The 26,544-nt window shown below is 56.1% G+C and overlaps 1 protein-coding gene across 4 annotated transcripts; it reads left to right on the top strand.

Annotated features, from left to right (window-relative positions):
* Positions 1-739: 739 nt before the first annotated feature.
* MIGA2 (mitoguardin 2) lies at positions 740-25,319 on the top strand. 4 transcript variants are annotated; one of them, XM_014782243.2, is made up of 16 exons: positions 740-803; positions 3,444-3,683; positions 4,885-5,095; positions 6,947-7,059; positions 7,972-8,089; positions 8,469-8,605; positions 13,540-13,657; positions 14,887-14,987; positions 15,566-15,681; positions 16,677-16,749; positions 16,928-17,014; positions 20,698-20,796; positions 21,133-21,267; positions 22,068-22,121; positions 22,915-23,031; positions 23,350-25,319. In XM_014782243.2, the coding sequence occupies exons 2-16, from the start codon at positions 3,588-3,590 to the stop codon at positions 23,554-23,556; spliced, it is 1,782 nt and encodes a 593-aa protein (XP_014637729.2). In that variant the 5' UTR covers positions 740-803; positions 3,444-3,587; the 3' UTR covers positions 23,557-25,319. The 4 variants fall into 4 exon arrangements, with proteins under 4 accessions (XP_014637729.2, XP_087275073.1, XP_087275072.1 ...); XM_087418947.1 differs by having other exon boundaries at positions 14,869-14,987; XM_087418946.1 differs by having other exon boundaries at positions 22,915-25,319.
* The last annotated feature ends 1,225 nt before the right edge of the window (positions 25,320-26,544 follow it).

Here is a 26,544-nt window from a genome sequence, read left to right as displayed (position 1 = left end):
ATTTTAAAAACTTAGATGTGCCCAGCTCTTCGCAGTTATGAAAGGGCTGCCACACTCTTTTCCTCCGATTCCCACCAAAGCCCTGTGACTCGGGCAAGGCAAGCATTCCATTCCCATTTTACAGAGGGGTAAACTGTAAACTCCGGAGAGCTGAACTGGCAGAACTTGATTCCAACTCAGGTCCGCCTGATTCCAAACCCAGTGTTTAGTGCCAGGCACAGATCAGAAGTGAGTCACTCGACTCCAGCTCTCGGGGACACACTATCTGGTAGGGGAGACGAGGCACTTTTGCAAACAACTCCAGAAGAAGACGGAGAGTGGCAAGGGTGTAGGAGGATGCTGTGGGCATTTGAAAACGGGCGCTTGAAGGGCGGGAAAGACTTGTCCACGTGGGGACCGGTAGGGATAGAAGAGTCAAATAAGAGAGCTCAGACCGCCGCCGCCTCCTTCCACAAAGTCCCTTCCAACCTGATTGCTCCGCCTCAGTCCCTTCAAGAGCGGCCCCGCCTCACTCAGCCGCCCGTGTCAATCTAATCCCTATGGCCAATCATAGGAGAGAAAACAGGACTTCCGCGCCTCAACCGCACTTAGAGGGCGGGGCAAAGAGCTAGGAGAGGAGAGACCAGATTGGTCACGTGACCCACCCCATTGGTCTGAGGCCGGAGCAGCGCGGAGCGGTTCGGCGACGCTCATTGGCCAAAAGAGGATTGGCCCCTCGTGAGGCCACGCCCCCGGGCCCGCGAGGTTGGTTGCGCGGGCGCCGGGGACGGAGACGCTGCCCTTCCGCAGCGATGGGATCCCGGGTGAGTGGCGGCCCGGGTCGAGCCCGGCGGGCGGGCGGCGCGGCAGGGTGCGGGAGTGAGGCTGGCAGCGGGTGGGAGCCGGGCCTACGCGAGGCACTGGGTGCAGGCGCAGGTGTCGGGGCTCAGCCGGACTAGGAGGGCCCAGGTTGGAATGAGCAGGTACCCGGGCCGTGGGCGGCGCGAAAGGTGGAAGGAGAAGGTACCCGATCGGTGAGCAGATGCCCGGGCCTGGAACGTTGCGAGGATCGGGGCAGGGACGCAGGTACCTGACGCGGGCTGGGAAAGTACCCGGGATGGAAGGAGCAGGTGCGCCGCCGGCCGTGGGCGGCAATAGTGGGTATCTGGACGACCCTCAAGGATATTCCGGGGGTCGGGGCAAGAGAGGAGGAGGCCTGACCCTGGGCCGCGAAAAGAGATGTCTGGGATGGAATGAGTAGATTCTCAAGACAAGGATATTGCTGAGGTCCAATTCGGGAGTGCCCCGTACCTGGCCCCGTCGGACTGGTGAGGTGTCCAGGGTGGAAGGAACGGAGACTGGGCAGAAGGTGGCTCGAGGGAGTGCCTGGACCGGGGACATTGCTGGGGTTAAAGCGGAAAGGGGGGCTGCTTAGGCCAGAGTCATTAATGGGATTGTCCAGGGCAAGGGAGGAGATGCCCTGGTGGAAGGTGTGGGTGTCCAGGCTAGAGATGTTGTAAGTGCCATGGTGGGGGTGGAATGAAGAGGTTCCTGCCCAAGGTTGTAGGGCGGGAGAGATGACTGCCCAGGTGGGGAAGGCATTAGAAGTGTCCACGGGCTGGGGGACATTGCCATGGGCTTGTCATCCTGGAGAAGTGCCAGGGGGATGGATAGGGCACGATTGGGCTGGATCTGGCTCCATCCCTGGCGTGAAGCCGGCTTGGGGGTGGGTGTTGTCACCTTGTACCTACCACTCTTCTTCTCACTTGGGACAGCAGAGATCGCTCTTGTCTTTGCTGCAGACAAACGTCAGGCCTCCAGCCCTGTCTCACTCTTGGAGCGTGTGTTCAGGCTCATCTCCATAACTTCATATGGTCTTCTCACTTGAGGGCCCGGAAGTCCTTCTGGTGTGGCATCGAGGGAGAGGTGGTGGTTGTAGCAGGCAGCTCAGGGGAAACACCACAGCCTTGGGGTCCCCCAGAGCTGAGATCACATCCCAGCTTGGCTATTTACTCAGTGACCTCGGTCAGGTGGCTTATCTCTCAGAGGCCCAGTTTCCCCATCCTAGACAGTGGTTGTTGCAAGGGTTCTGTAAGTGACTAGACTAAAAGCCCTCCTTGGAGAGCCTGTTCCTAGCCTGGCCTGTAGTAAGTGCTTGGGAAAGAGTAGCTGCTGATCCTCTGATGTGCTTGTCCCTCCTCGTTCTGAGGCGTAGGCCAGGTTGGGGGAGTGAGGGGGTGGCTTATGATATTAACCTGGGCCCTGACCGCTGGAGGTCACTTAGCTCCATTTGTAGGCTCCTGGCAGGATGTCTCCTACCCTTGACAACAGGACAGATTCCTCAGCCCTAGAACATTTCTCTGCCACCCCTCTCACCCACACACAGCTTAGCCCTAGAGCTACACTGATGGGATTGTCCATCCTTCCCAATCACTGGGGATAAGCCGTTTCTCGTGCTGGTCCAGTGACTTTGGCCGCCGTCCCAGGTACACAGGGTCTGTCCCAGGCTGCATATTCCTTCTGCTTGAGGTCCCACGAGACCTTGCAGGCATCCTTGGCCTTGGTGGTGGCGGTTGGGGAGCGCCCTGCAGGCTCTTGGGGACTGGGCTATGTGTGGTCAAGCCACTGGTCAGCGAAGGCCATTCGCTGGCCTTGGAATGGGGCAGTGGGGTACCCTGGGGCTCTCAGAAGGCCCCAGGGGGAAGTTGCCCTTGTAGTCTGTGGTTCTGCTGGGGGCTTGCCACTTCATGCTCCATATTAAATTTAGCAAAAGGGTAGTATTGAGCACAGATTCTAAAGTCCAGTAGACCTTGGTCCAAGTCTTGATTCCACCTCCTACTAGCTGTGTGACTTTGGACTCCTGACTTAGCCTCTCTGAGTCTCAGTTTCCTCATTGGAAATTGGTGGGATTAGGGGGTTGGGGAGGTAGATAGCAAGTACTTCACAGAATTGTAATGATTCAGTGAAATAACATATGTAAAGAACTCAGCATGAAATACACACATAACGTGTAGTAGCTTAGTATTTGAGGAAATGCCCTGCTGTTTTCGTAATACAGTCTACTGGAAGTAAAACATTCCTGGCTTTGGGGGAGGTGAAAAAGAGGTAATGATTCTCCTCAGGGTCCTGACCCTTTAGAGGCCTGAGATTTTTGTTTAGCAAATGGGCCATGGGTTTAAAAAGATTGAGAAAGTGTGGCAGAAAGCCCCAAGTTTGAGAGTGACCTTTTCATCTCCCAGCCCTGGGTCCAGTCTTGGGCCAGCGTACCAGAGACGCTGCCTTCTGCTCCCAGGACTCGGGTGGGCAGGTCTCTGGAGCATTCAGTGCCTCCCTGCTGGCGGGTACAGAAGGCTGCGGCCTGGCCGCAGGCTTCGCTCTCGTCTCATTTCCCAGGGCACTCTTGTGTGCGTTTCTCTATGCTCACGCGCGCGCGTGCTTGTGTCTGACTTGGTCGTCTTTCTCAGCTCTGTGGAGGGAACCTCTGGTATGTGTGTCCCTGTCCACTTGGGCCCTGGATGGTGCCCGAGACCCAGCCAGCAGCCAGTTGAAGACGTTCTCCTTGGAAGCTCTCAGCCCCGAGGGCTCCTGCCTGGGGTGCTGGTCCTGCCATGGCGTTCCAGAGGACTGAGGGCATGTCCGTGATCCAGGCCCTGGCCATGACAGTGGCCGAGATCCCTGTGTTCCTGTACACGACGTTTGGGCAGGTAAACATTGGGGTGGGTTATGGTCTTCTCCTTCACTCCTCTGGTCCCTGAAACATTAGACCACTCATCCCAGGGTCCCTCAGCATCTGGGAAAGCTGCGCCCTCACTGCTGTTCTAGGCATCTGGTGTCTCTTTGATCAGAACAAGAAGGACTGGCTTAGGCCTCGAGCCTGGTCTTTACCCCAGGGCCATATGGACTCTTGACCTCAGTTTCTCCTTCTATAAAAGGGGTCAGTAATGCCCCTTCCTGCCAACCTCAAATGATTGAGGGCCTCTTGATGCTTCCTAAAGTGTCTGTCCTGTGGGATAGAGCTCCACCCCAGGGGCTCCCAGTCCAGAAGGCAGAGAGTGAGGGAGGAGCAGGGAAGCGTACAGAGGCAACTGTCGGGTAGAGTGAATGTCTCACCTTCGAGGTGTCATTAAGAAATGGGGTCGGCTGACCTGGGTTCAATTTCTTTCTTTTTTTTTTTTTTTTGTGAGGAAGATCAGCCCTGAGCTAACATCCATGCTAATCCTCCTCTTTTTGCTGAGGAAGACCGGCTCTGAGCTAACATCTATTGCCAATCCTCCTCCTTTTTCTTCCCCAAAGCCCCAGAGGATAGTTGTATGTCATAGTTGCACATCCTTCTAGTTGCTGTATGTGGGACGCGGCCTCAGCATGGCCGGGGAAGCGGTGCGTTGGTGCGCGCCCAGGATCCGAACCCGGGCTGCCAGCAGCGGAGGGCACGCACTTAACCGCTAAGCCACGGGGCCTGGGTTCAATTTCTGTCTCTCTGTCCCCTTGAGCATGTGTCTTAACCCGTGTGAGCCTCAGATTTCTCACCTGGAAGATGCCAGGCATTCAGACAGGCAACGCGGGTAAAATCCGGGTGCAGTGCCTGGCGTGGCAGGCACTCAGTCACTGGAGCTGTTAGGATCATGACTGATGGTTTAGGACACCTGCTGGACCCCAGATGCCATCTCCTTGGCATTGTCATTTTGTTCCCCCGAGTCCCCCTCTTTATGTCTCTGTGGTCCACATTTCAGAGGGCCTGGCCTGGTCCCCCCGCCGAGGTGGCTGCCTCTCCCTCATTCCTGGTCAGCAAATATCCCCCGGGTGCCCGATGCATTCCCTGCCCCTTTGGTGCTCCCCAGGGCAGCCCTGCCTGCCTCAGGGCTCTCCTGGGGACACGTAACCCAGCTGCCTCCCTCTTTCCTGCAGACAGCGTTCTCGCAGCTGCGGTTGACACCAGGCCTGCGGAAGGTCCTCTTTGTCACAGCCCTGGGGACAGTGGCCTTGGCCCTGGCCGCCCACCAGCTGAAGAGGCGACGGCGGAGGAAGAAGCAGGTCGGCCCCGAGATGGGAGGCGAGCATCTGGGCACAGTGCCCCTCCCCATCCTCCTGGCCAGGAAGGTCCCCTCGGTGAAGAAAGGTAGGTGTGAGGTGGTAGGGAAGGGCCTGACCCGCGGTCAGGCCCCAGCTGGGCCCCTATTAACTGTGGGATCTTGGGCTAGGGACTTCCTGTCTCAAAGCCGAGTTCCCCCCGTCTGTGAGCTGGGGATGACAGTAGAACCTCCCTCTCTGAGCCGTTCTGAGGATTCAGTGGGTGAGGCGGCCAATGCATGTGTCCATCGGTAGTGGTTGTTCTTGTTATCTGAGGACCTTTGGGAGCACCCGGGTCCAGAGGGGGCTGGTAGGGCAGAGCTCCTCTGTCCAGGGAGGGAGGTCCCCTGGCTTAGGAGCAGGAAGGGCCGTATGGTTCCTGAGCCAGATGGTATTTTCCTCATCTCCCTCTTTTTTTATTTTTTTTTATTTATTTAATTATTTTTTTTGTGAGGAGGACCAGCCCTGAGCTAACATCCAGTGCCAATCCTCCCCTTTTTTCTTGAGGAAGAGTGGCCCTAAGCTAACATCCATGCCCATCTTTCTCTATATGGGACTCCGCCACAGCATGGCTTCCCAAGCGGTGCGTCGGTGCGCACCTGGGATCCGAACCTGCGAACCCCAGGCTGCCGAAGCGGAGCGCGCGCACTTAACTGCTTGCGCCACCGGGCCGGCCCCTCCCTCTTTTTTAAGATTTTATTTATTTATTCATTTTTTTCCCCCCAAAGCCCCAGTAGATAGTTGTATGCCATAGGTTCACATCCTTCCAGTTGCTGTACATGGGACTCGGCCTCGCGTTGGACGGAGAAGTGGTGCCTCGGGGCGCGCCCGGGATCCGAACCAGGGCCGCCAGCATCAGAGCGCGCGCACTTAACCGCCAAGCCACGGAGCCGGCCCCCCTCCCTCTTTTTTAAAATTAAGGTTTACTTTGCATACAGTAAAGTCACCCCTTTTGGCATATAATTCTATGAGTTTTGACAAACACATAGTCATATAATCACCACCACAGTCAAGAACTGTTCTATCACCCTTTAAATCCCCTGCTTTGTAGTCAGCCCCGCTCCCCTACCCCCAGCCCCTACAGCTGCTGACCTGTTTTGTGTCTGCTGGCGTGGCTTTAAAAACCTCTCTGGCGCCTGTTAATGTTGTAACCCAGCAATGCAGTGTTTGCCATGCCTGAATGTCGTGTAGATCTCTTTCCGAGGCAAGGGGTTCGCCGAGGCTCTCATCTTGGGAGAAACCTGTTCTAAGAAGCAAAAGTCTCCCTGTGTGAAAATGGCTTTTAATTGTGAATTACCACTGCAAAAGGGAAGTTTTATCTTTATAATTAGGAAAAGAAGTTTTCGACTGGTTGAGAACAGGACCTGAGAAACGCGGGTGTAGCTGGGTTTCCACTTTGCATTGGCCCCTGGGAACCTGGAACCATTTCTGCACCAACCTCAGACCACCACCACCATCTCTGCTTTCACCTTATTTTCCCTTCCCTACGTTTCTCACTTAAAAAAAAAAAAATCTTTTGAGTATTTTAAAAAGTTGCTGCCTCAAATCCTTTTTTGCAAGGAGGAGAATTCCAAATCAGTCACTGGGTCGGCAACACGGGGGAAGCCGGGTAAGAAGGAGGTGGGGAGTAGCTGGACCTTATTCCGGCAGATCTGGCTCCTCCTCCGGCCAGGCCCTATGGCTGGTGACTGACACTGTGGTGATGAGCAGGATGACAAGCAGGGGCCAGCACTGTTCGGCCAAGTGCACGCGCTTGGGGTGCTGTGCCGTCACCCTGACTTAGAAGGTCGGGACAGGCTCCCAGATGAGGAGGAAGGGGAGGGTGGTCTGGAGTGGGGAACGGCCTGTGCAAAGGCTGGGTGGGACGCCTGCGTGACCCCTGCTCTCCTGCTCCTCACAGGCCACTCCAGCCGGCGGGGGCAGAGCCCCAGCAGCAAGAGCAACGACACCCTGAGCGGCATCTCCTCCATCGAGCCCAGCAAGCGCTCAGGGTCCTCCCACAGTCTGGCCTCGGTGAGGACCTGGGGGAGGGCGCCAGCGTACCTGTCACGGCCTTGGGGCTCAGTCTCTGTCCTCAGGGGGCTGATGGACTGGTAGGAAGGTGGGAGAAGAGATTTCATTCATTCATTTGTTCTTGCATTCATCCATCCACGCGTGCCTTCAGAGATTGCCCTTGATCGCTTACCGAGTGCCAGGCCTCGGTGAGAGAAAGGTGGAGAGTGCGAGGGAGAAGTTGGGGGTCTCTTGGGGAAGATACTGTCTATGAAAGTGCATTCATTCATTCATTCATCACACATTGAGCGATCACCTGCTCTGTGCCGGGGACTCTGCTGGGTGCTGAGGACATGGAGATAAATAAGACAAAGAGAAGTTTATTTTCTCATGGGGAATGACTTTGGCTTATTCACTCACGTAGTTATTAATTCCTTCAGCGAGCACTCAGCCCTATCTCTGAGCTGGGCACTGCCCTGGGGACCCAGGGGCGAGCAAGAGATGGCTCTTGTCCTGCAGGAGCCCACGGCTGGGCAGGGCGGGTGGCCGCTGATGTGGGTGAGAGCAGGTCCTGCTCCGCCCTGGGCGTGGTGGGTGCTGCCTCAGTCTTCCCAGTCTGACTGATAGGGGGCCCAGAGCGGGGACTGGGCCGAGGGCGGGTTTTGTAGGGGGCTGCTGGTTTCAGGGCTGAACGTTGGCCTCGGTATTGCCTCCTGCTCCGGCAGTTTTTGTGAGGTGTCCTCGGGAGCTTGGAGTTGGTGGAACCAGGCCCTGCTGAGGGCCTGGCCGCTGTGGCCAGGGGCACCTTCAGGACGGTATTTGGGGAGGGCGTGTGGCATGTGGTCAGGCTGTAGGGGAGGTTCAGGGGTCCTGCAGAGGGTCTGGGAAGACGTCACCCCTTGCCCTTGGGTCCTTGTGCTGCTTGGCGCCCAGGTGGTGGCGGTGAACTCATCCAGCCCCATGGCTGCGAGTTCGGGACCGTGGGAGGCCAGAGGGATGGAGGAGTCTGTGACCACCAGCGACGGCAATGCCGAGAGCCTCTACATGCAAGGTACAGGCCAGGAGGCCGGCCTCGGGGCTCTCCCGGGGCAGGGTGGGGGCAGGAATGGCCTCCTCCCAGGAGCCCAGGCGGGGCTCAGGACACTTCTCCAGGTCTGCTCTGCAGACCCCTTTCCCCGCCCCAGAACCCTCATTCAGTGGTTTCCAGCTATTTCTGGATGGGGCAGTCTCCATCTGAATGAAGGCCTGTGAACTGACCAGCCCTGAAAGAGTGGTCAGGACCCGGCCCACACGGTCCTGCCCGCGTTTGTCTTTTGGGGCTCTTCTGCCTCCTCGCTCTCCTGGGCCCCTCCTGAGTGCCACTGTGTGGGGTCCGGCTGTTCCCCGGCTGCTGGGGCCCACCTCTGCCTCCTCTCCCCGCCTGTGTTCAGGCATGGAGCTGTTCGAGGAGGCTCTGCAGAAGTGGGAGCAGGCGCTGAGCGTGGGGCAGAGGGGGGACAGCGGCAGCACCCCCACGCCGAGGGACAACCTCCGGAACCCCGAGACTGCTTCGGAGGCACTGTCTGAGGTAGGTGATCCTCCCCTGTGTCTTTCCTATCCCCGCCCTGGAGAAGGTTGGTGGCGTGGCAAAGGGGCAGCCAGACTTCGGGAGGCTGACTAGCAGCCCCACCTCCTGCTAGCCAGTCGCTTGTCCCCTTCGGTGGCAGTTTTCCCCTTGACCAGGATGTTGATCCAACCAAGTGAAATATTCTCATAACGTGCTTATTATAAGCACATGCCTGGCCCTGGGTCGTTACTCCATAAACCACGGTGATGATCACACCTGGTCCCAACTCTGAGGAATACGTGTGTTCAGGAAAGCCAGGAGGGAAATTGTTGTGCTCATAGTGGAGTGGCTTACACGGCCTTTGTCTTTACGTTTTTTGGCGTTGTCCAAGTTTTCTACAGTGAACATTATTTCTATATCAGGAAAGAGAAATAAAGTAAAAAGCTAAAGTAAAAAATTTTGATGAAGAGCACGTCAAATATATGTGGTAGGGTGGATGTTCACTGAAGCATTGTTTTGTAATAGTTAAAAGACATGAAAAACTGGACATTATCTAAATGCCTATCAGTAGCGTCTGGAATACTACGCAGCCATTAAAAGGCTGAGGGAAAGCTGTGTGGGCTGATACGTTGCTATCTCCATGGTATATCATGAAGTGAGGAAGGCAAGATGTATGATGTGTACAGTATGGCCCATGCATGTACATTTTTAAAAAGACACATCCGTGCAGATGTACGCCTGATGGTGACTGCTGGTGGTATGGACGCTTTTATTCTCCTCCGGACAGAGACACAGGATGTGTTAACAGTGATCTGTGGGGAGAGGGTCTGCAGGGAAAGGTGGACAAAGGCTTTTGTTTTACTCCTCTGTGCTTTTCAGTATCTTTCTTTACTGTTTCACTTTTGTAATTTCAGGCGCATGCTTTATAGGCAAGGTTTGTGTAGGTGGTGGTATTGTGGGCTGTTTCTGTTTTATTCTTTATACTTTTTTGTATGTAAAAAAAACCCCAAACCCCCTTGAGCTCCTGTCCTCTGCTGGAGCGAGGTCTGTGGGGGCACCTCTCTGGGGAGCAGTCTGACAGTATCTGGAGAGTCAGTTGGGGTCTAGCCAGGAAATGGGAACAACTTCAGATGTTGAAAAAGGAGAGAGTTTAATCCAGAGACTTGGTTGCACAAGTGGAGGAGTTGCTGAGAGGCCCAGGGCTGGAGGGGGCGTGCCCAGCTCGCAGGAGCTGGGCACCTCTTGTGGGAGCTGACACCACGGTGGGGGCTGGCCAGCAGGGGTTGTCCCCACTGGGGGAGTGGGGCAGGGATGTGGTGTGAGGCAGGACCAGGAGAGGAGAGTTACTCTGCCTCCCCCGCTCCACTCCCGGCCTCCTTTCCTCCACCTCTGCCTCTGTTGGCCTGGAGCCAGTTGGCAGGGGACATGCCTGGCACAGCCGGGAACAAGTTGAAGGTACATGTGCCCTCCACCCCATCTGGGGGCATTAGCTCAGAAGCCCGTCACCCAGGCATGACCGCTGCGGTTGTGGGCTGTGAAGGAAGTGTCTGGGGCTCAACGATGCTTCAGGGCCCGTGGGTGCAGCTGCCTCAGGTCAACTCTGCGTGTGGGCAGACGATGGGCGCCTGCAGGAGTGCCTTAGAGATGAAGGGAGGTGGCTTCATTGCAGACGTATCTGTTGCTGATACGAATATCTTAAAATTATAGACCTTTCATTGTTTTTCTTATTGTGAAAACAAGTAAATATTCTTCTTAGAATAGTGAAAACTACAGAAATAGAAAAGAGAGGGAGGCTCTGATCAGAGAGCTTGTGGTTGTGTGACATGGGCAGAGGCCCTCAACCTCCCTGAGCCCCGGTGTCCTCGGTGGGACAGAGTACCAGCCATGTGATCCTGGCCCGGAGTCGGCGCTCAGTGAATGATCTTTGTCATCAGTATTATTGATGCCTATAACTCTTCATCCAGACAGAACCTCTTTGTATCCTTCCAGGCATTTTTCTTTCTTTTTTTTTTTTTAATTTTATTTATTTATTTTCTCCCCCAAAGCCCCAGTAGATAGTTGTATGTCATAGTTGCACATCCTTCTAGTTGCTGTATGTGGGACGCGGCCTCAGCATAGCCAGAGAAGCGATGTGTCGGTGCGCGCCCGGGATCCGAACCCAGGCCGCCAGCAGCGGAGCGCGTGCACTTAACTGCTAAGCCATGGGGCCGGCCCTTCCAGGCATTTTTCTATGCTAAAGGGTTTTTAACAAGTTTATTGAAATATAATTCACATGGAAGTATAATTCACATACCATAAAATTCACCAGTTGAAATTGTGCAGTTCAGTGACTTTTAGTATAGTCACAGGGTCGTGTGCATCTTCATCACCCCAAACAGAAATCTCATATTCTTAGCACTCACCCCTCCTCCATTCCTTCATCCCACCCAGCCCTAGGCAACCACTAATCTACTTTCTGTCTCTATAGATTTGCCTATTCTGGGCATTTCTATAAATGGAGTCGTATAATATGTGCCCCTTGTGACTGGCTCCTTTCACAGTTTAATGTTTCTGAGGTTCATCCTTGGAGCATGGATCACTGCTTCATTTCTGTTTATTGCTGAATGATATTCAAGTCTATGGATAGTCTACATTTTATTTTCATTCATCAGTTAATGGACATTTGGGTTGTTTCCACTTTTTGGCTGCTAGGAACATTTGTGTACAAGTATTTGTGTGGACGTACGTCTTTAATTCCCTTGGGTATATACTCAGGAGTGGAATTGCTGGGTCATATGGTAACTCTATGTTTAACATTTTGAGGACCTGCTAGACTGTTTTTCCAAAGCGGCTGCACCATTTTACATTCCTACCAGCAGTGTACGAGGCTTCCAATTCTCCACGTCCTCACCAACACTTGTTATTATCTGACTTTTTGATTCTAGCCGTCTTAGTAGGTGTGTCTAGCCGTCTCATTGTGGGTTTTGATTTGCATTTCCCTGATGGCTAATGATGCTGAGCATCTTTTCATGTGCTTATTGGCCGTTTATATATCTTATTTGGCGAACTGTCTATTCAGATTTCACTTTATTTTTAAATTGGTGATTTATCTTTTTATTATTGAGTTGTAAGGATTCTTTATATAGTCTAGATACAAGTCCTGTATCAGAGATAGGATATGCAGATCTTTTCTCCCATTCTGTGTGTTCTTTTCCCTTTCGTGATGGTGTCCTTTGAAACACAAAAGTTTTTAATTATGATGAAGTTCAATATGTCTATTTTTTCTTTTGTCATTTGTGCTTTTGGTGTCATATCTAAGAAACCATTCCCTAATCCAAGGTCACTTCACAGAGAAAGAGCTGGCAGATCTCTGCCCAAGCGACAAGGCTCTCCTGGTCACATGGAGCAGGTCTGGCCCTGTCAGAGAACTGAGCAAAGTGGCCATTGGGCCTGGGGTCCTTTTTTTTTTTTTTTTTTTTTTTTTGTGAGGAGATCAGCCATGTGCTAACATCTGCCAATCCTCCTCTTTTTTTTTGCTGAGGAAGACTGGCCCTGGGCTAACATCCATGCCCATCTTCCTCCACTTTATATGGGACGCTGCCACAGCATGGCTTGACAAGCAGTGCGTTGGTGCGCGCCCGGGATCTGAACCTGCGAACCCCAGGCCGCCGCAGCGGGGGGTGCACTCTTAACTGCTTGCGCCACTGGGCAGGCCCGGGCCTGGGGTCCTTTGGGCCTGGGGTCCAATCCCAGCTCTACCAGGCTCTAGCTGGGTGGGCGGGGCCACTTAACCTCCTGGAGTTTTCTCTGTGAAATGGGGTCATAGTAATATCCTGCTTTGAGAGATACCATGAGGCTGACAGCGAAGTACCTGGTCCAGGACAAGCGCTCAGTGAAAGGCAGCCATTTCCATCATTACCGTCCAGGTCTGAGCTCTCCTGGCTCTTTCTCCCCAGTGGCCTCAGGCCCGAGTCAGCCCTTGTCTCCTCCCTGGGGTGTAGTTACAAGCAGGTGCAGGATCTGGCAGCCTCTGTGGAAAACAGAGTCGTTGGGCCTGCCCCTGTCTGGCCTCTCGCCCCAGAAGCTCCTGGGTTCAAAGGAGCATTGCCCTCTTCTTCCCGTGCCCTGGCCTGGAGGCAGAGGGCAGCGAGGAGGTCACTGAGCCACAGGCTGCGTGCCTGGGTGCAGTGCCTTCCAAGCGTGCACAGTTAACAGCAACGGTACGGTTTGAACCTGGCTCTTCCTGGGTTCCTGACTGCTCTCTTATTATAGTAGCAAGGACAAGAGTTACAATAATAGCTGGCATGCACCGAGTGTCACCCCGGGCCAGTCCTGTCTGAAGGGCTTTGCATACCTTATCTCCTTGTGTTTTCGCTAAAATCCTAGGGAGTAGGCCCTCTTATCTCAATTGACAGATAAGGAAACTGAGGCTCAGAAAGGGGAGGTTATTTGCTCGACATCACACAGCTCAGAACTGGTAGTGCCAAGGTCGGACCTCGGTCTGCTTGGATCTAGAGCTGCACTGTTCAGTAGGAAGCCACGTGTCTCATTGAAAAGTTTCTAGAGACCACGATAAAAAGCAAAAGGAAACGGTTGAAATTAATTTTAGTAATAGATTTTATGTAATCTAGTTATAACCAAAATGTTATCATTTCAACATGTAATCAACATGGAAAATCACTGAGTTATTGTGTTCTCTCTCTTTTTTTTTTTTGGTACCAAGTGTTTGAAATTGGTGTGTACTTTTACTTACGGCACATCTCAGTTGGAACTGGCCACATGTGGGCTCACTGGCCGTGCGTGGTTGGTGGCTCCTGTATGCAGCGGCTCAGGTCTAGACCTGTGCTCTTGCTGCTGGGCCCCAGAGCCTTCTGCCCTTCCCCCAGGGCTGGGACCCCCCCTCATTGGTGAGGGAAGGGTTGGTTAGCATCGGGAGCTTGGAGGGCCTGGGTTGACGGTCATCATTGTAACTGCAGCCAGAGTCACAGCGAAGGGAGTTTGCAGAGAAGCTGGAGGCCCTGCTGCACCGGGCCTACCACCTGCAGGAGGAGTTTGGGCCCACCTTCCCCTCCGACAGCATGCTGCTGGACCTCGGTGAGCTGGGCCCCGGGCGCAGGCTGGGGGTGGGGCGGGGGGGGGCAGTGAGCAAACAGGGTGTGGCTCCCTCAGTGCCTCAGGCAAACCAGAATCCCCAGTGCCCTCAGACCTCATCTGATCCAGTGCCTTATTGCACAGACAGGGAAACAGAGGCCCCTCGAGGGACAGAGGTGGCAAGTAGGAGCAGAGCTGGCATGAGGCCCCAGTGTGCTTTGCCCCATCCCCTTGGAAGCAGACCTGGGGACTTGGGTGGCAACATCTCTCCTGGCGGCTGTTCCAGCCTTTGGTTTGAGCCCTGTCCTGCGGGCACCGGGCGGGTGGAAGGGTTGGCTTGCATGGAGATTAGCCCAAAGCAGGCTGGAGACGAAGAACACAAGTCCTGCTGTTGCCGCCCCCTCGAGGGGAAGGGGCATAGCCTTGCTGCCGGGGAATGAAGTTCCTCAGCCAAACAGCCAATGTCGTCCTAGTGCCTGCGGCTGGCGGGACCCTGTGCGCCGAATGGGACCCCCAGGGTCCTTCCCTAGGTGCTGTCAGCCCCAGGGGGCACCATTAGACCCTGAGTGTCCAGCTCCCCGGCTCTGCCAATGGGGACACAGGCTCAGCAAGGGCTGGCCAAGGTGACACATCCTCCCCTGGCCTTTCCCCGAGTGGCTTTGCCAGTCGGAAGAATCCTGCTTCTTATGGCTTCCCCACGTGGCAGAGAAGGCTACTGGGCATTCAGGGCTGTGGCCTCTGCTTATTTGTCCGGCAAACCTTTGCTAAGTGCCCTTGAAGCCCTGGACCCCCTGAGCCCTTGAGCGGGTGGGGATGGGAATGCTGAGTGAGTGGCCTGTGGACTCCCTCTAGCCCTTTGGTATCAGTGGCTAAGTTTCAGCTTGTCCGAGAAAGGAAGCAGCTTGCCCAGGGCCACACAGCACAGCAGTCTGCCCCTGCAGAGCTCCGGGGCCACCAGGTTTCAGGGTCCAGTGGCATGGCCGTGCTGCCCTCAGCAGCCTCGTTTCCACACCTGACTGTGCCCACCTCCAAGGATGTGGTAGAATTGAAGGAGGTCACTCATTTGAGGCGACGAGCCTGGAGTCTTCACGCACAAGTGTTCAGTAAATGGGAGCTTTGCGGTCATCAGCATCGTCCGCCACAGAATTGGGCGTCGGTGGGCTTCGCATCCGCACATTCCGCAAAGCTTGGTGATCTTGGCAATCTTGGCTCAGCCCTTCTGCCTTTGCCAGAGCGGACCCTCATGCTGCCCCTGACTGAGGGCTCGCTGCGTCTTCGGGCGGACGATGAGGACAGCCTGACCTCGGAGGATTCCTTCTTCTCCGCTACCGAGGTGACTAGGGGCGGGGGGATGGGTGCAGAGGGATGGGGTGGAGTGAAGGCCAGCCCCCTGTGCGACCCTCGGGGTGAGCACCAGGTCGTGGGAACGTGAAGGCATTTCCTCCGGTGGGAGCAGAATGTGGCAGTCATCAAGTGCTGTTCCCCGGGGACTCCATGCAGTTGCTGGGGACAGAGAGGCCTGAGAAGCCAGGGGCCATAGGTCCTGTGGGGGATGGCAGGGGTCCCCTCCTCTACTGGCTTCAGCCCACACTGACCTCTCCTCCTCCAGACGTGCCCGTTGCTTGGCATTAGTCTCCTGCCACGGCCACATGTGTCAGCCCGGCTGTCCCAGCCTGGGGTGGGAGGATGTGGCCAAGTGTCCAGTACATGGCCCCTTTGGAAAGGGGCCCTGGAGATGGGGACGCTGAGGGCCAGAACTGGACTTGAACCCGGGCCTCCTGCCTGTTGTGCCAGCATTCCCTCGGAGAGGTCGGCCCCCAGGGTGTCTACTGGGCAGACGCCCTCCTCCCCCGGGATGCTGCTGACACAGGCTTTGACATGACCTTTCTCTTCCCCTGTGCCCTCCCCCAGCTCTTTGAGTCCCTGCAGGTCGGAGATTACCCCATCCCACTCTCCAGGCCCGCTGCCGCCTACGAGGAGGCCCTGCAGCTGGTGAAGGAGGGAAAGGTGCTCTGCCGGACCCTCAGGTGAGCGTGTGGGGAAGGAGGCAGGTGGGGTGGGCCCGTCTCCCTTGGAGGAGGCCAGAGAAGCCAGCAGTGCTGGTGAGGACGCAGCTGGGCTGGGCCGGCTGAGGGCCGTGGTGGGCTGGCCATGGCTCCTGCCTCAGTCGCGGGGGGCCTAGGATGGCCCCAAGTACCAAGACAGGTGGGTCTGGAATTAACAATGACAAATTAAGGTAATTAACTAATAAAATAACAACAGTTGGTACTTGTTCTGAGTTCTCAGAGCAGTCCAACCACAGAAACACGGTGGGCACTGTTCCTAAGCCCTGTGTCCTGATACACCCCCTTTCAGCGGCGGCCTGGAAGCCAGGCTCTAGGGACACACAGACCCGGATTCTCTCCAGCTTCTGCCACTTAGTAGCATGTGGCCCTGGACAAGTCACCTGACTTCTCCTTGCCTGTTTTCTTGTCTGTGGTAGATTCAGGTTTCTTATTCATCTTAATGTATGATGTGAAATTCAGAATTTGGCTTTTGGTCATGACTCCAAATTTAAGTCCATGTGTTTGGAGTCCCCGACTGAAGATGGTTGACAGCTCCAGCCGAGGCCTCGGTGATTTGGATAAAGGGGAGCCAGACCAGGGAGCCTCCCGCTGTCCAGAAAGCCCAGCCCAGAGTGGGTGGCAGCCCCTGCCCTGGCGTTCTGCCAGCTGGGAACAGTTGAGCCATTTTGGTCCTTTACCACTGAGGGTTGGGGCCTAAAGGAGGCCGAGGTCAGCCCGACCCCCCATGACCAGACCTGCCAGCTGCGCCCAGTGCCATTGAGGCCGACACGTCCTCAGAGAGCATCCAGTCAGCCTCTAACTTTGGTTTGGGGGAGACCGAGGCCTAGAGAGGGGCAGGCACCTATCTGAGGTCACACTGCCAGGCCGAGGCAGGGCCACCCACGGCTCCACCCTGGCCCCTGTGGGGCGTCACTGGGCAGGGCCCCAGTGGTGTGACTGTCTGTGCTTCCCCCCAGGACAGAGCTGCTGGGCTGCTACAGTGACCAGGACTTTCTGGCCAAGCTCCACTGTGTGCGGCAGGCCTTCAAGGTGCGTGCGGTCCGGGGCACCTGGGGAGGATGAGCCAGGAATGGGGGCCGTCAGGGCCTGCCGCCACACCTGCTCCTCTGTGCAGACGGGCCACCTACCCAGCCCATTATGCTGCCCTCTCTGCCGGCTCTGGGGACCTGCGGCCCGGCAGCTCATCCCCTCCCTGCCTCCCCCTTAGGGCCTCCTGGAAGACGAGAGCAACCAGCTTTTCTTTGGGGAGGTCGGCCGGCAGATGGTGACAGGCCTGATGACCAAGGCTGAGAAGGTAGCTGGGCTGGGGGCTCTTCCTTCAGGTTTTCTTCCCTCCTCGCCTTTTTCAATTTTTACTTTTTTAACTTTTGTTTGGTTCTATAAAAAAAAAAAAAAGCCCCATCTGAAATCAAGCCGAGGAGCTTTGACTTCATCCTGTAGGCGGTGGGGGAGCTGGGAAAGGGCTGGGGTTTTTTCCTGTGCTAATTTTGAAAAACACGGAACTGTATTGCTTTTTATTTCGGATTACAATGTAAAGTAGTTTTACAAAATTCACCGACCATGAAATGCAAACCACAGAAGGTCTCCCTGTACCCCACCTGCTGAGGGAACCACTGCCTGCCGTTTGATACATGTTCCTCCTGCTCAGTTTCATAGACTGTAATCCTTGAACATTGTTATTTAATTTCCAGAGCTTGGTTTGTGTCCTATAGTGCTCTATAGCTATATTTTGTCATGTTGGAGTATATCCCGTCCATCTTTCTGGGTCAGTAGCAGCAGTTACTTTTACTGACTGCGTAGTATTCCAGTCTGTGGTTTATCTGCTTCTCCTGTGGATGGGCGTTTGGGCTGTGTTTATCACAGACACCACTATGACAGTCAGTCTCTTTCAGTACCTGTGAGGTTTTCTGGGGGGCAAAGCCCTAAGATGTGGCACTACTGGGTCCTGGGCTCAGATATTTAGAAGGCTGCCAGATTTTAAATGCCTTGACAACTTACGTCCCCGCCAGCAGGATAAGAGTGTGTCCCCTTACAGCTTGGCTGATGCTGAGTATTAGTAATCTTTTAAATTTTTAGTTTATCCATTGCATTATGTTTCTTTGATTATTAATGAGGTCGCATGAATTTTCATGTTTATCAGCCACTTGTGTTTCTTTTCTTTGATGCGTTTGAGTAAAGCTCTTGAACACACCTCTCCCTTCTGAGTCCTTTCTCCTCACATGCCAGAGTCATAGTTCTAAAATGCACGCCTGACCTCGTCACCCAGCCACTTAAAATCCTCATTGGCAGCTCCCAGTGCCCTTGGTGTGAAGACCAAGCTTCGTGCCGTGGCCTGCTGCTCTGTGCACTTGGCCCTGCCTAGATGGAGGGCCCAGAGTTTCTAGTGCACATCGGACCTTCTCCCTGATCTGGGCCTTTGCGTGTGCTGGTTCCTCTGTGCCTGGAACATTGTTCTTCAGTTCTTCTCTGTTCCTGTTTACAACTTTATTGTGAAATATACATATAAGAGTGTAAAAATGTATCTGTAGGATTTAATGAATGAAAAGATGAACCCCTGTGTACCTGGCACCCAGGTCAGGAAGAGGAACATATACCAGTATCTGGAAGCTCCCTGGTTCCCCTCCCTGCCCCTCTTCCTTGGTCACCCGTCTTCTGCGTCCCCACCGGCCATCTCTTTCCCCAGGAGGATTTCACCTGACTCGTCCCCTGGGGCCCAGGAGCCCTTGGGCTCACCCCACCCAGCCTGGCCCCATAACCCCGTGTCCTGCTTGCGGGTTGGCCTGTCCTTTTCCTCATTACTCCAAGAGCTCCACAAGGGCCTGGACCACAGCGCTCCTGGCACAGGCCTGTGCCCAGCCCGGGGCCTGGCACGGGGCAGTGCTCCATAAACATTAATGGTTCTCCTCCCCACAGCTGCTCTTCACCAAGCAAGGAGCTCAGTGCTTTACTCACGTTTCTTTCCCGGTAGCTCACTCGAGCCTGCCCACAGTCTCCACGTGGTGGATAAGGAAGCCGAACCTGGGGAGGTAAAGGGCCCTGCTCGAGGGGAAGGGGCGTGGCCTCGAGTCACTGAGCAAGGGAAAGGTAGAGCCGGGACCTGAACCCAGCTCGGCCTGGCGCCAGCCGTGCTCTTAGCCTGTTCCCTGTGGGCTCCCCAGGAGGGTGAGTGAAGAACAAGTGAGGGACAGGAAAGTGAGGCTGCAGTGGATGCCAGGAGCTTAGCAGACCGCCCACTCCATGGTGGCTCCCAGAGGGGTCTGGAGGCGTGACTTTCCCCTCTCCAGCCTCCGCCCAGTGCAGGACTTAGGCTTCATTCTTATTAAGAAATCAAGGGGGCCAGCCCGGTGGCACAAGTGGTTAAGTGCGCGTGCTCTGCTGCGGCAGCCCGGGGTTCGCCAGTTCGGATCCCGGGCGTGCACCTACGCACCGCTTGTCAGGCCATGCTGTGGCAGGTGTCCCATATAAAGTGGAGGAAGATGGGCATGGATGTTAGCCCAGGGCCAGTCTTCCTCAGCAAAAAGAGGAGGGTTGGCACATGTTAGCTCAGGGCCTATCTTCCTCACCAAAAAGAAAAAAAAAAAGGTAATTAAAAAAAAAAAAAAAATCAAGAAGAGGCTTAAATGGCTTGAGCAGCTCCTGAGCGCCGAGCCCTGGGAAGAGCCGTCACAGACCCAGCCCTGGCGGGTCTTTCCAGGCAGGCGGGGCCGGGGCAGGCCTGGTCTGAGAGGACGCTGGCTCTGCGGGCAGCGCCCCCGCGCTGGAGTTGTAGTATCAGGCCACTTCCTCACCGCGTGTCCCCGGGCCAGATGGGAATCCTTTCCTCGGTCCCTCGGTCTCCTCGTGTGTAGATGGGCGTGTCCCGGGGACGCTGTGAGATGAAGTCAGACATGCTGAGCAGCCCTCACAGTGTCAGCAAGGGCCAACTCTTATCTTCTCCGTCATCCTCGTTTACATATGAGGAAACTGAGGCTCAGCCCAGGGTCATCCTAGCAAATTCTCTTTAAAACTGAATGAAAATAGTTTTTTTTTAATGATTACAAAAATGATTCAGGCTCATTGTAGAAAAAACTATGACAAGACGAGAGTGAAAAAGGAAGACAAATTGTCCCCAACCCCACCTTGTTCACATTTTGGTGAACATCTATTCAGTGCCTCCTCCGCCCGTGGCTCCTGATGAACCTGCCTGTGCCGTTCTGTCAGCTCCACCCTTCCTGGCTCTGGGGCATACCACTGACTTCCCGAAGCCTCACTATTCCCATCTGTAAAGTGGGTGTAATCTGGAACGTCCCTCAGAGGACCGTATGCATTAAATGAGTTGATCCGTATTAGAACAGTCCCTGCACGTACTAGCTTTCCATGTCCATAAGTGCACGTCCACGCCTGCAAATCATGTCGTAAGCCCCAGCCGAACCTCACGGGCCCAGAGAGTGAGGAATTCGCCCCATGTGCTGCAGTCTTAGCACCCTGCAGCAGCTGTCTGTTACACTATTCATTGCTTCGGTCGAGGCGCTGGGCTGATTGTGTTACATCGTGAGCTCGTCGACTCCCGCAGAACAGCCATACGAGTGTGGGGCTGTCACTTCTCCCGTTTCACCAGTGAGGCCCAAGGTCGTGGAGGTTTGACTCTTTGGCTGCCTGGCTCAGCCTCATGTCCTCACGCATCTTTCCAAAGTGAGCTCATGCTGTAGCGTGTGCGCGTCTCCTGGAAGGCGGTCGGCACTCAGTAACGAGCTGGTCTGAGACAGCTGCGCCCTAGTGTCGGGTCTCTCCCGGACATCCCCTGGTCTCTGCACAGGCACATTGAGGTGGGCAGGGGACACTTCTTGCCTCGTGTTCTCCATGGCTGCTGCTCAGGGATAGGCCCTGGTCCTGCCATGGTGTGTCCCCCACCCGTGGGCCAACCTGTCCCTGAGGATCTAGTCCAGCAGGGTCTGGGACCTCTCCCATGACCAGCACAGGCTGTGCTTCTCCCCACAGAGCCCCAAAGGCTTCCTGGAGAGCTACGAGGAGATGCTGAGCTACGCCCTGCGGCCGGAGACCTGGGCCACCACGCGGCTGGAGCTGGAGGGCCGTGGGGTGGGTTGGTTTGTGCTGCGCCCCAGCATCCTGGGGACCCTCGTACCTGAGATCCTGGAGCAGGGAGGGGGTGCCTGTGCTGAGCTCTGCCTTGATTCCGGGGTCTGAGATGGCACCATCATGCTACAAGCCCCCAGTTCCTGCCCTGCCCTGCCTCAGGCTGGGAGGGAGATGGCCCCAGTTGCCCCCATTGCAGATAGAGATGTGTCTGCTCGCCCATGTGTTCCCACCCAGGGCCCCCGTCACCCTTGCCTGCTCTGGCCTCAGTCTTCCCATGTGCCAGCGGCCCTGCAGCTCGGGCGCCACAGGCCTCAGAGCGCCCCTGCCCTCTTGCAGGTGGTCTGCATGAGCTTCTTCGACATTGTGCTGGACTTCATCCTCATGGACGCCTTCGAGGACCTGGAGAACCCCCCGTCCTCCGTGCTCGCTGTCCTCAGGAACCGCTGGCTGTCAGACAGCTTCAAGGAGACGGTGGGTGCTACCCCCACACCCAAGTGCACGCACACTCAGGTGACCCCATGCGTTCACATCGACCCCACTGGCCTCCATCCCTGGCTTTGGCACCACGGCTGGGCTCCCCACCCTTCAGGCAGCAGTCACCCGCTGGGCAGGCTCCTGCCCGCTGCGATCTGGGGCTGCCAGGCCTGGCAGACTAGGCATCTGCCCTGGAGAAGCTTCCCAGGGGATCCCACTGCTCTGCTGTGCACCAGTTTAGAACCAGTGTGCTGTGCATTTTCCTTCTGTACTATGGTTTCACTGAGTAGTTAATTTGACTCATTCTGTGCTGGCATGAATTCTCTTCAATGTTAATGCATCCTAGTAAATTAAGTTAAAATATGAGGAAGAAAAGAGGACCAGCAGGAGAGCAGCCAGCACAGGGACCCCACAGGGCAGCTGTGCTGTGTGGCCTGGCGGGGTCTGGAGGGGGCGGAGCTGGTCTTTTACAGGCAGTAACCATGGATCCCCACACTGAATGACGTGGGGGTGCCAGGTCATGGCCATTTTACAGAAGAGGAAACTGAGGCCCAGAGAAGTTCAGTGGCTAGTCCAGGGACCCACAGCAGTAAGAGTTGGAGTCAAGATTCAGATTTCAGTATGTCTGATTCCTGATCGAGGGGCGGGAAACAGCAGAGCTCAGGCACCAAGCCCCGTCTTCCTGCTGGGGTGGGGTGAGCTGGGGGTGAGGGCTTGGTCCAGGGCCGGGAGATAGGTAGGGGCTGCGGGCCCAGCCTGTTATTCTGACACCTGGTGGGGTCTCGTCTTTGATTTAGGCCCTGGCCACTGCTTGCTGGTCAGTTCTGAAAGCCAAGAGGAGGCTGCTGATGGTGAGTGACCCACAGGGTGCCTGGGGAGGCCGTGCTGGGCCCTGGGTGTGGTGCCCAGCTCAGCTGACCCTCCGTTCGGCATGTGCTGGCCCCCGGTCTGGGGGTAAGACAGGACAGGGTGGGGAGGAATGGGGCTGGTGCAGGGAGGCCTTGCTGAGCCCCCACGCCCTGCTGCACGTTTTGGCCTCTGTCACAGCACTGGCACCCATCCTGCCATGAGTCCCCCTTGACCAGGAGGCCTCAGAGGCACCGGTGGATCCACTTCATCTCCTCCACCAGGGCCTTGCACAGAGTAGGCCATCAGGAACTGGCGAAGGGATCAGAAGAGGGGAAGGGTGTCCTCAGAGGGGGGCAGGGCACATGCAAAGGAGTGGCAGCTGGCTTGGCAGAGGTGGCTGGGTGGGGGCAGGGTGCCCCCGGAGCAGGCAGAGCAGCCTTCCTCCCGCCCACTGGGCTGCTGTTATCTACACTCGCAGGCGGCGGCTGGCCGCGCTCTCTGGGCTACAGTCCATGTTCCCTCTGTCAGCCAGGCTCTGCTGCCTGGCTGATACCAGCTGCCACTGCCATGTGCACCGGCCACTTCCTGTGCCGAGCCCGCCTCGGGCCCCTCCACGTGCGGTCCTCACAGCAGCCCTGTGGTTCCCTGTCCAGCAGAGGTGAAAACTGGAAGTACAGTCACTTGCCCAGGGTCACCCGGCAAGCACGTGAGGGAGCCGGGCCTCCCTTAACACGACCCCAGCGCCTGGCCGCCTCACCCTGCCCGTCCCAGCCTCAGCCTTGCCGCCCCCCACAGGTGCCCGATGGCTTCATCTCCCATTTCTACTCCGTATCGGAGCACGTTAGCCCCGTCCTGGCCTTCGGCTTCCTCGGGCCCAAGCCCCAGCTCTCTGAAGTCTGTGCTTTCTTCAAGGTAAACAGGGAGCGCAGGGCTGCTGCTGCCCACCCAGGCTCTGCCCGGCCCCTGGGAGAGGAGCCCCGGGGGGTGCAGGAGTGCAGCGAGGGCCTGGGCCTGCTCCCCGAGACAGGGCCGGGCGGGGGAGCCTGGAGAGAGCTGGCTGCTCCTCCCACGGGGGGCCTGGCCCAGGTGGGTCCAGAGGAAGCACTGGGGGGCAGGAGCCCGAGGACAGACGAGTCTGAGTTGGGACTCCAGTGGTCAGGAGGGGGCCCTGGATGGAGTGGAGGGCCCTGGTGGCGGGGAGCGGGGCCCCATGCCAGCCCTGTGCCCCAGCACCAGATCGTGCAGTACCTAAGGGACATGTTCGACCTGGACAATGTGCGCTACACGGCGGTGCCGGCACTCGCGGACGACATCCTGCAGCTGTCCCGGCGCCGCAGTGAGATCCTGCTCGGCTACCTGGGGGTGCCGGCGGCCAGCAGCGTGGGCCTGAACGGCGTGCTGCCCCGCGAGAATGGGCCCGTGGACGAGCTGCACTAGTGACGACGCGGGCTTTGGGGGGCAGAGGAGGCTGCTTCCTCCCCATCTTTGGGTTGGCATCGAAGGGCTGGGGTGTGGCCATCAGCAAAGGCAGAGCCCAGGCCGTGGTGGCCAAAGGCAGTTGCCCCTGACCTTGTCCCCCATCACCTGGGAGTCCCCAAGGCCCAGGGGGCAAACTTTCTTGGAGAGGGATGGAGCCCCTAGGGGCCTGCCTGAGTGCCCTCACCTGTCCCTGGGGGAGGCAGAGGCTAGACCAGTGGCCACTGGGGCCCGAGGGAGAGGAAGGTAGCGAGAGAGAGAAGGTGTTGTGAGGAGAATTGGGACAGGCAGAGCTGGGTGCCCTGGGTGTGGGACCCTAAAACCTCCCCAGGGCTGCTGACACGTGGGGCTGGGGGGGTGGCGGTGAAAGGTGGGGGTGGCAGGGCTCTGTGGTGCAGGTCACGGATGTTCTGAGCTAGAAGGAACCTGGGCTGGATGGTCTCAGAATCTAATCTAATCTGGCCAGTCCTGATGGCCCCGCATCCCTGCCACCACCCTAGAGAGTTTGCAACTCCAGAGAGTGAAGCTGGGGGGCACCTTGGTGGGTGGCAGGCCTGGACCACCCAGAGTGGGACAGAGGTGGACCTGCTTTCCTTGTGCTCACGTCTGGGCAGGGACCAGGAGGCTGTCCTCTGACATTCCCTTGCCCTGCCAAAGATTCTCATTTCTCTTCCCACCTCTGCCACCACCAAAGATGGAGGAGGTGGGGCTGGTCCTCCCGTCCCCAACCCCTCCCTCTCTGAACTGGGAACTCCCTGGGTGGTGCTCAGCGCTGAGCTGGGGGCTCTGACCAGGGGTCATCCTGGGCCCGTCACCTCTGCTACCATTGGCAGTTGCCCCAGGAGTGAGGGGGTCCAGGGACCACGTGAGGGGAGATCAGAGGATGTAAGTGGCTGGACCAGCTCCCCAGCCCTCATTGGGACAGGAAACTTGCCTGGCACTTTTGCCTTCAACTCGACGCACAGATGCTCTCGGGCACAGACGCTCTGGGCCGCGCAGCAGTGTGGGCCCGCCTCCCTGCTGCAGGCAGGCTGTGGCATTTGTCCCCACGCTGAGGGTTTCTGTCAGCCCTGCAGGCGCACTTCTCACAGTGTTTTCACCCGCACTGGGGTGTTTTATTTATTGCCTTAACACTTTATTTTGAGGGTCTGCCCCTTCCCAGGTTGAGAGGCCTGCGAGAGAAATAGATTCCTCCTGGCTCCCCGTACTCTGGAGGTGGAGGACTGGCCTGCAGGCTCCCCTGAATGGCAAAGGGGCCCCAGGGGCGGCAAGCTTGCCCATATGGAGGAGCGGGAGAGGGGAGATGGGAGGGGGGATGTGGGGCGGGGCCCATCCTCTCTGAGCCCACCCCCCTCCCCACATCCTCCCTCCCGCTCCCCAGGCTGGAGGACCGCTGTGCACTAACCCTGGTTCTGGCTCCACATCCACCTCCCCGAGGTCGATGCCCAGGAGGGAGCAGCCTCCTGGGCAGGAGGGAGCTGGGGTGGCCCTCCTCCATCCCGACATTCCATTCATTTGCACTTACCCTGCGCTGTGAATGTAATCTTGGGCCTGTGCCCGGCCTGTGCTGATTTGCTCCCACATCACACAGAAGTGGCATTTTCATTTCATCTTTGTTTACACGTCCATGCACTGCCTCTGGCACGCGATTTGTTGCAGCTTCCAACATTTGTATGGTAGAGCATGTGTGCGTCAACTTTGAGTCAAATAAATGGTTTAAACAATTTCCTTCCATGTTGCTGTGCTGCTGGGTACGCGTGGGGCCATTTGCTTCCTGGGCCAGAGCTGGGGACCCGCTCTTGGGTGCGGCTCGTGGAGGTTCCAAGACAAAGGTTGAGGGCGGCCTGCTGGGGGCTGTGAGTCCACTTTGTGCCACTTGGCAGCCTGGCAGGATCCACGTGTCCCTCAGCAGGGAGGGCCCTTGCGGATGGGGGTGAAGGGAGAGAGGGGCCAGTGCAATACTTAAGGACACAGGTGTGGCGGGCAGCCTGCGTGTGGATCCAGCTCAGGCAGCATCCAGGCAAGGCCGCTCCTCTCGGCCTCCGTGTCCACATCTCTAAGATGCAGGGGCTGCACCAGGCGGGAGTGTAGACTCGGGCTCAGTCACTGTGAACGCCTGAGCTGGTGAGGGGCTGGGACAGGTGGGAACGGAGCAGATCCGAGCCTGCCAGATCTCAAGTGTTTTCACGGGTAGTCGGACATCGCAAGTTTTATTTGAAAGGTACTTTTAAAAAAAACTTCACTTTGAAAATTTTAAATGTACAGAACAGCTAAAAAGAAAACTATATAAAGAACACCCATAAAACCAACACCTCGAGTCAGTAATTAATATCTTGCCATATTTATTTCATGTATATATTTCTTTCCTAAAAGGTTTTAGAGTAAGTTTCAAATATGTACTTGTGGTGGAAGAGGGAGAATCCCCCTCTGCTCCTTCCCTTAAGGTTCTTATGGCTGGCCAAATAATTAACAAGACAAGTTAGCAGGAGAAAATAATACCAAGTTTAATAACGTATACATGGGAGAAACCAGGGACACTGCGTTTCTCAACACAATAGCAGAAATTCTCGTCTTAAATACCATGTTCAGCCAATGACAAAGGAGGATGTTGGGGGTGGGGGGAGTCAGTTACAGGAGATTACCACTAAAGCACAGTAAACTAGAGTAAGGTTATTATGCAGATTTAAGGCCTCACCTTCCACACTGATAAGTCTCTAGAAATGAGGCCATCCCCCCTCTTCCCAATACAGAGAGGAGGATACCTTTACAAATGGAGATTTCCCTTATAAATGTAAATGTTTGTCTGGCAACTCCTCGCAGGGCCATCCAGAGAATGTGGCCAGAGAGACATAAGATGGGCTTGTTGGTGCCTCTTCTATTGTAACATCTATTTTACATTATATTCCAGCCATCAGATAGAAGGTCTGTTCCAGGAAGGAGTTACTGTGT

The sequence above is a fragment of the Ceratotherium simum genome, chromosome 29 (assembly GCF_057802395.1).
Source record: "Ceratotherium simum simum isolate JZ-2026a chromosome 29, ASM5780239v1, whole genome shotgun sequence".
Lineage (NCBI taxonomy): Eukaryota > Metazoa > Chordata > Mammalia > Perissodactyla > Rhinocerotidae > Ceratotherium > Ceratotherium simum.
This window is presented reverse-complemented; position numbering and strand designations above follow the sequence as displayed.

Coding starts and splice junctions, on each gene's coding strand:
- MIGA2 (XM_087418945.1), top strand. CDS start 3,588: ATGGCGTTCCAGAGGACTGAGGGCATGTCCGTGATCCAGGCCCTGGCC. Junction 7,060..7,971: donor CCTCCCACAGTCTGGCCTCG/GTGAGGACCTGG, acceptor CTTGGCGCCCAG/GTGGTGGCGGTGAACTCATC. Junction 16,750..16,927: donor GTGTGCGGCAGGCCTTCAAG/GTGCGTGCGGTC, acceptor CCTCCCCCTTAG/GGCCTCCTGGAAGACGAGAG.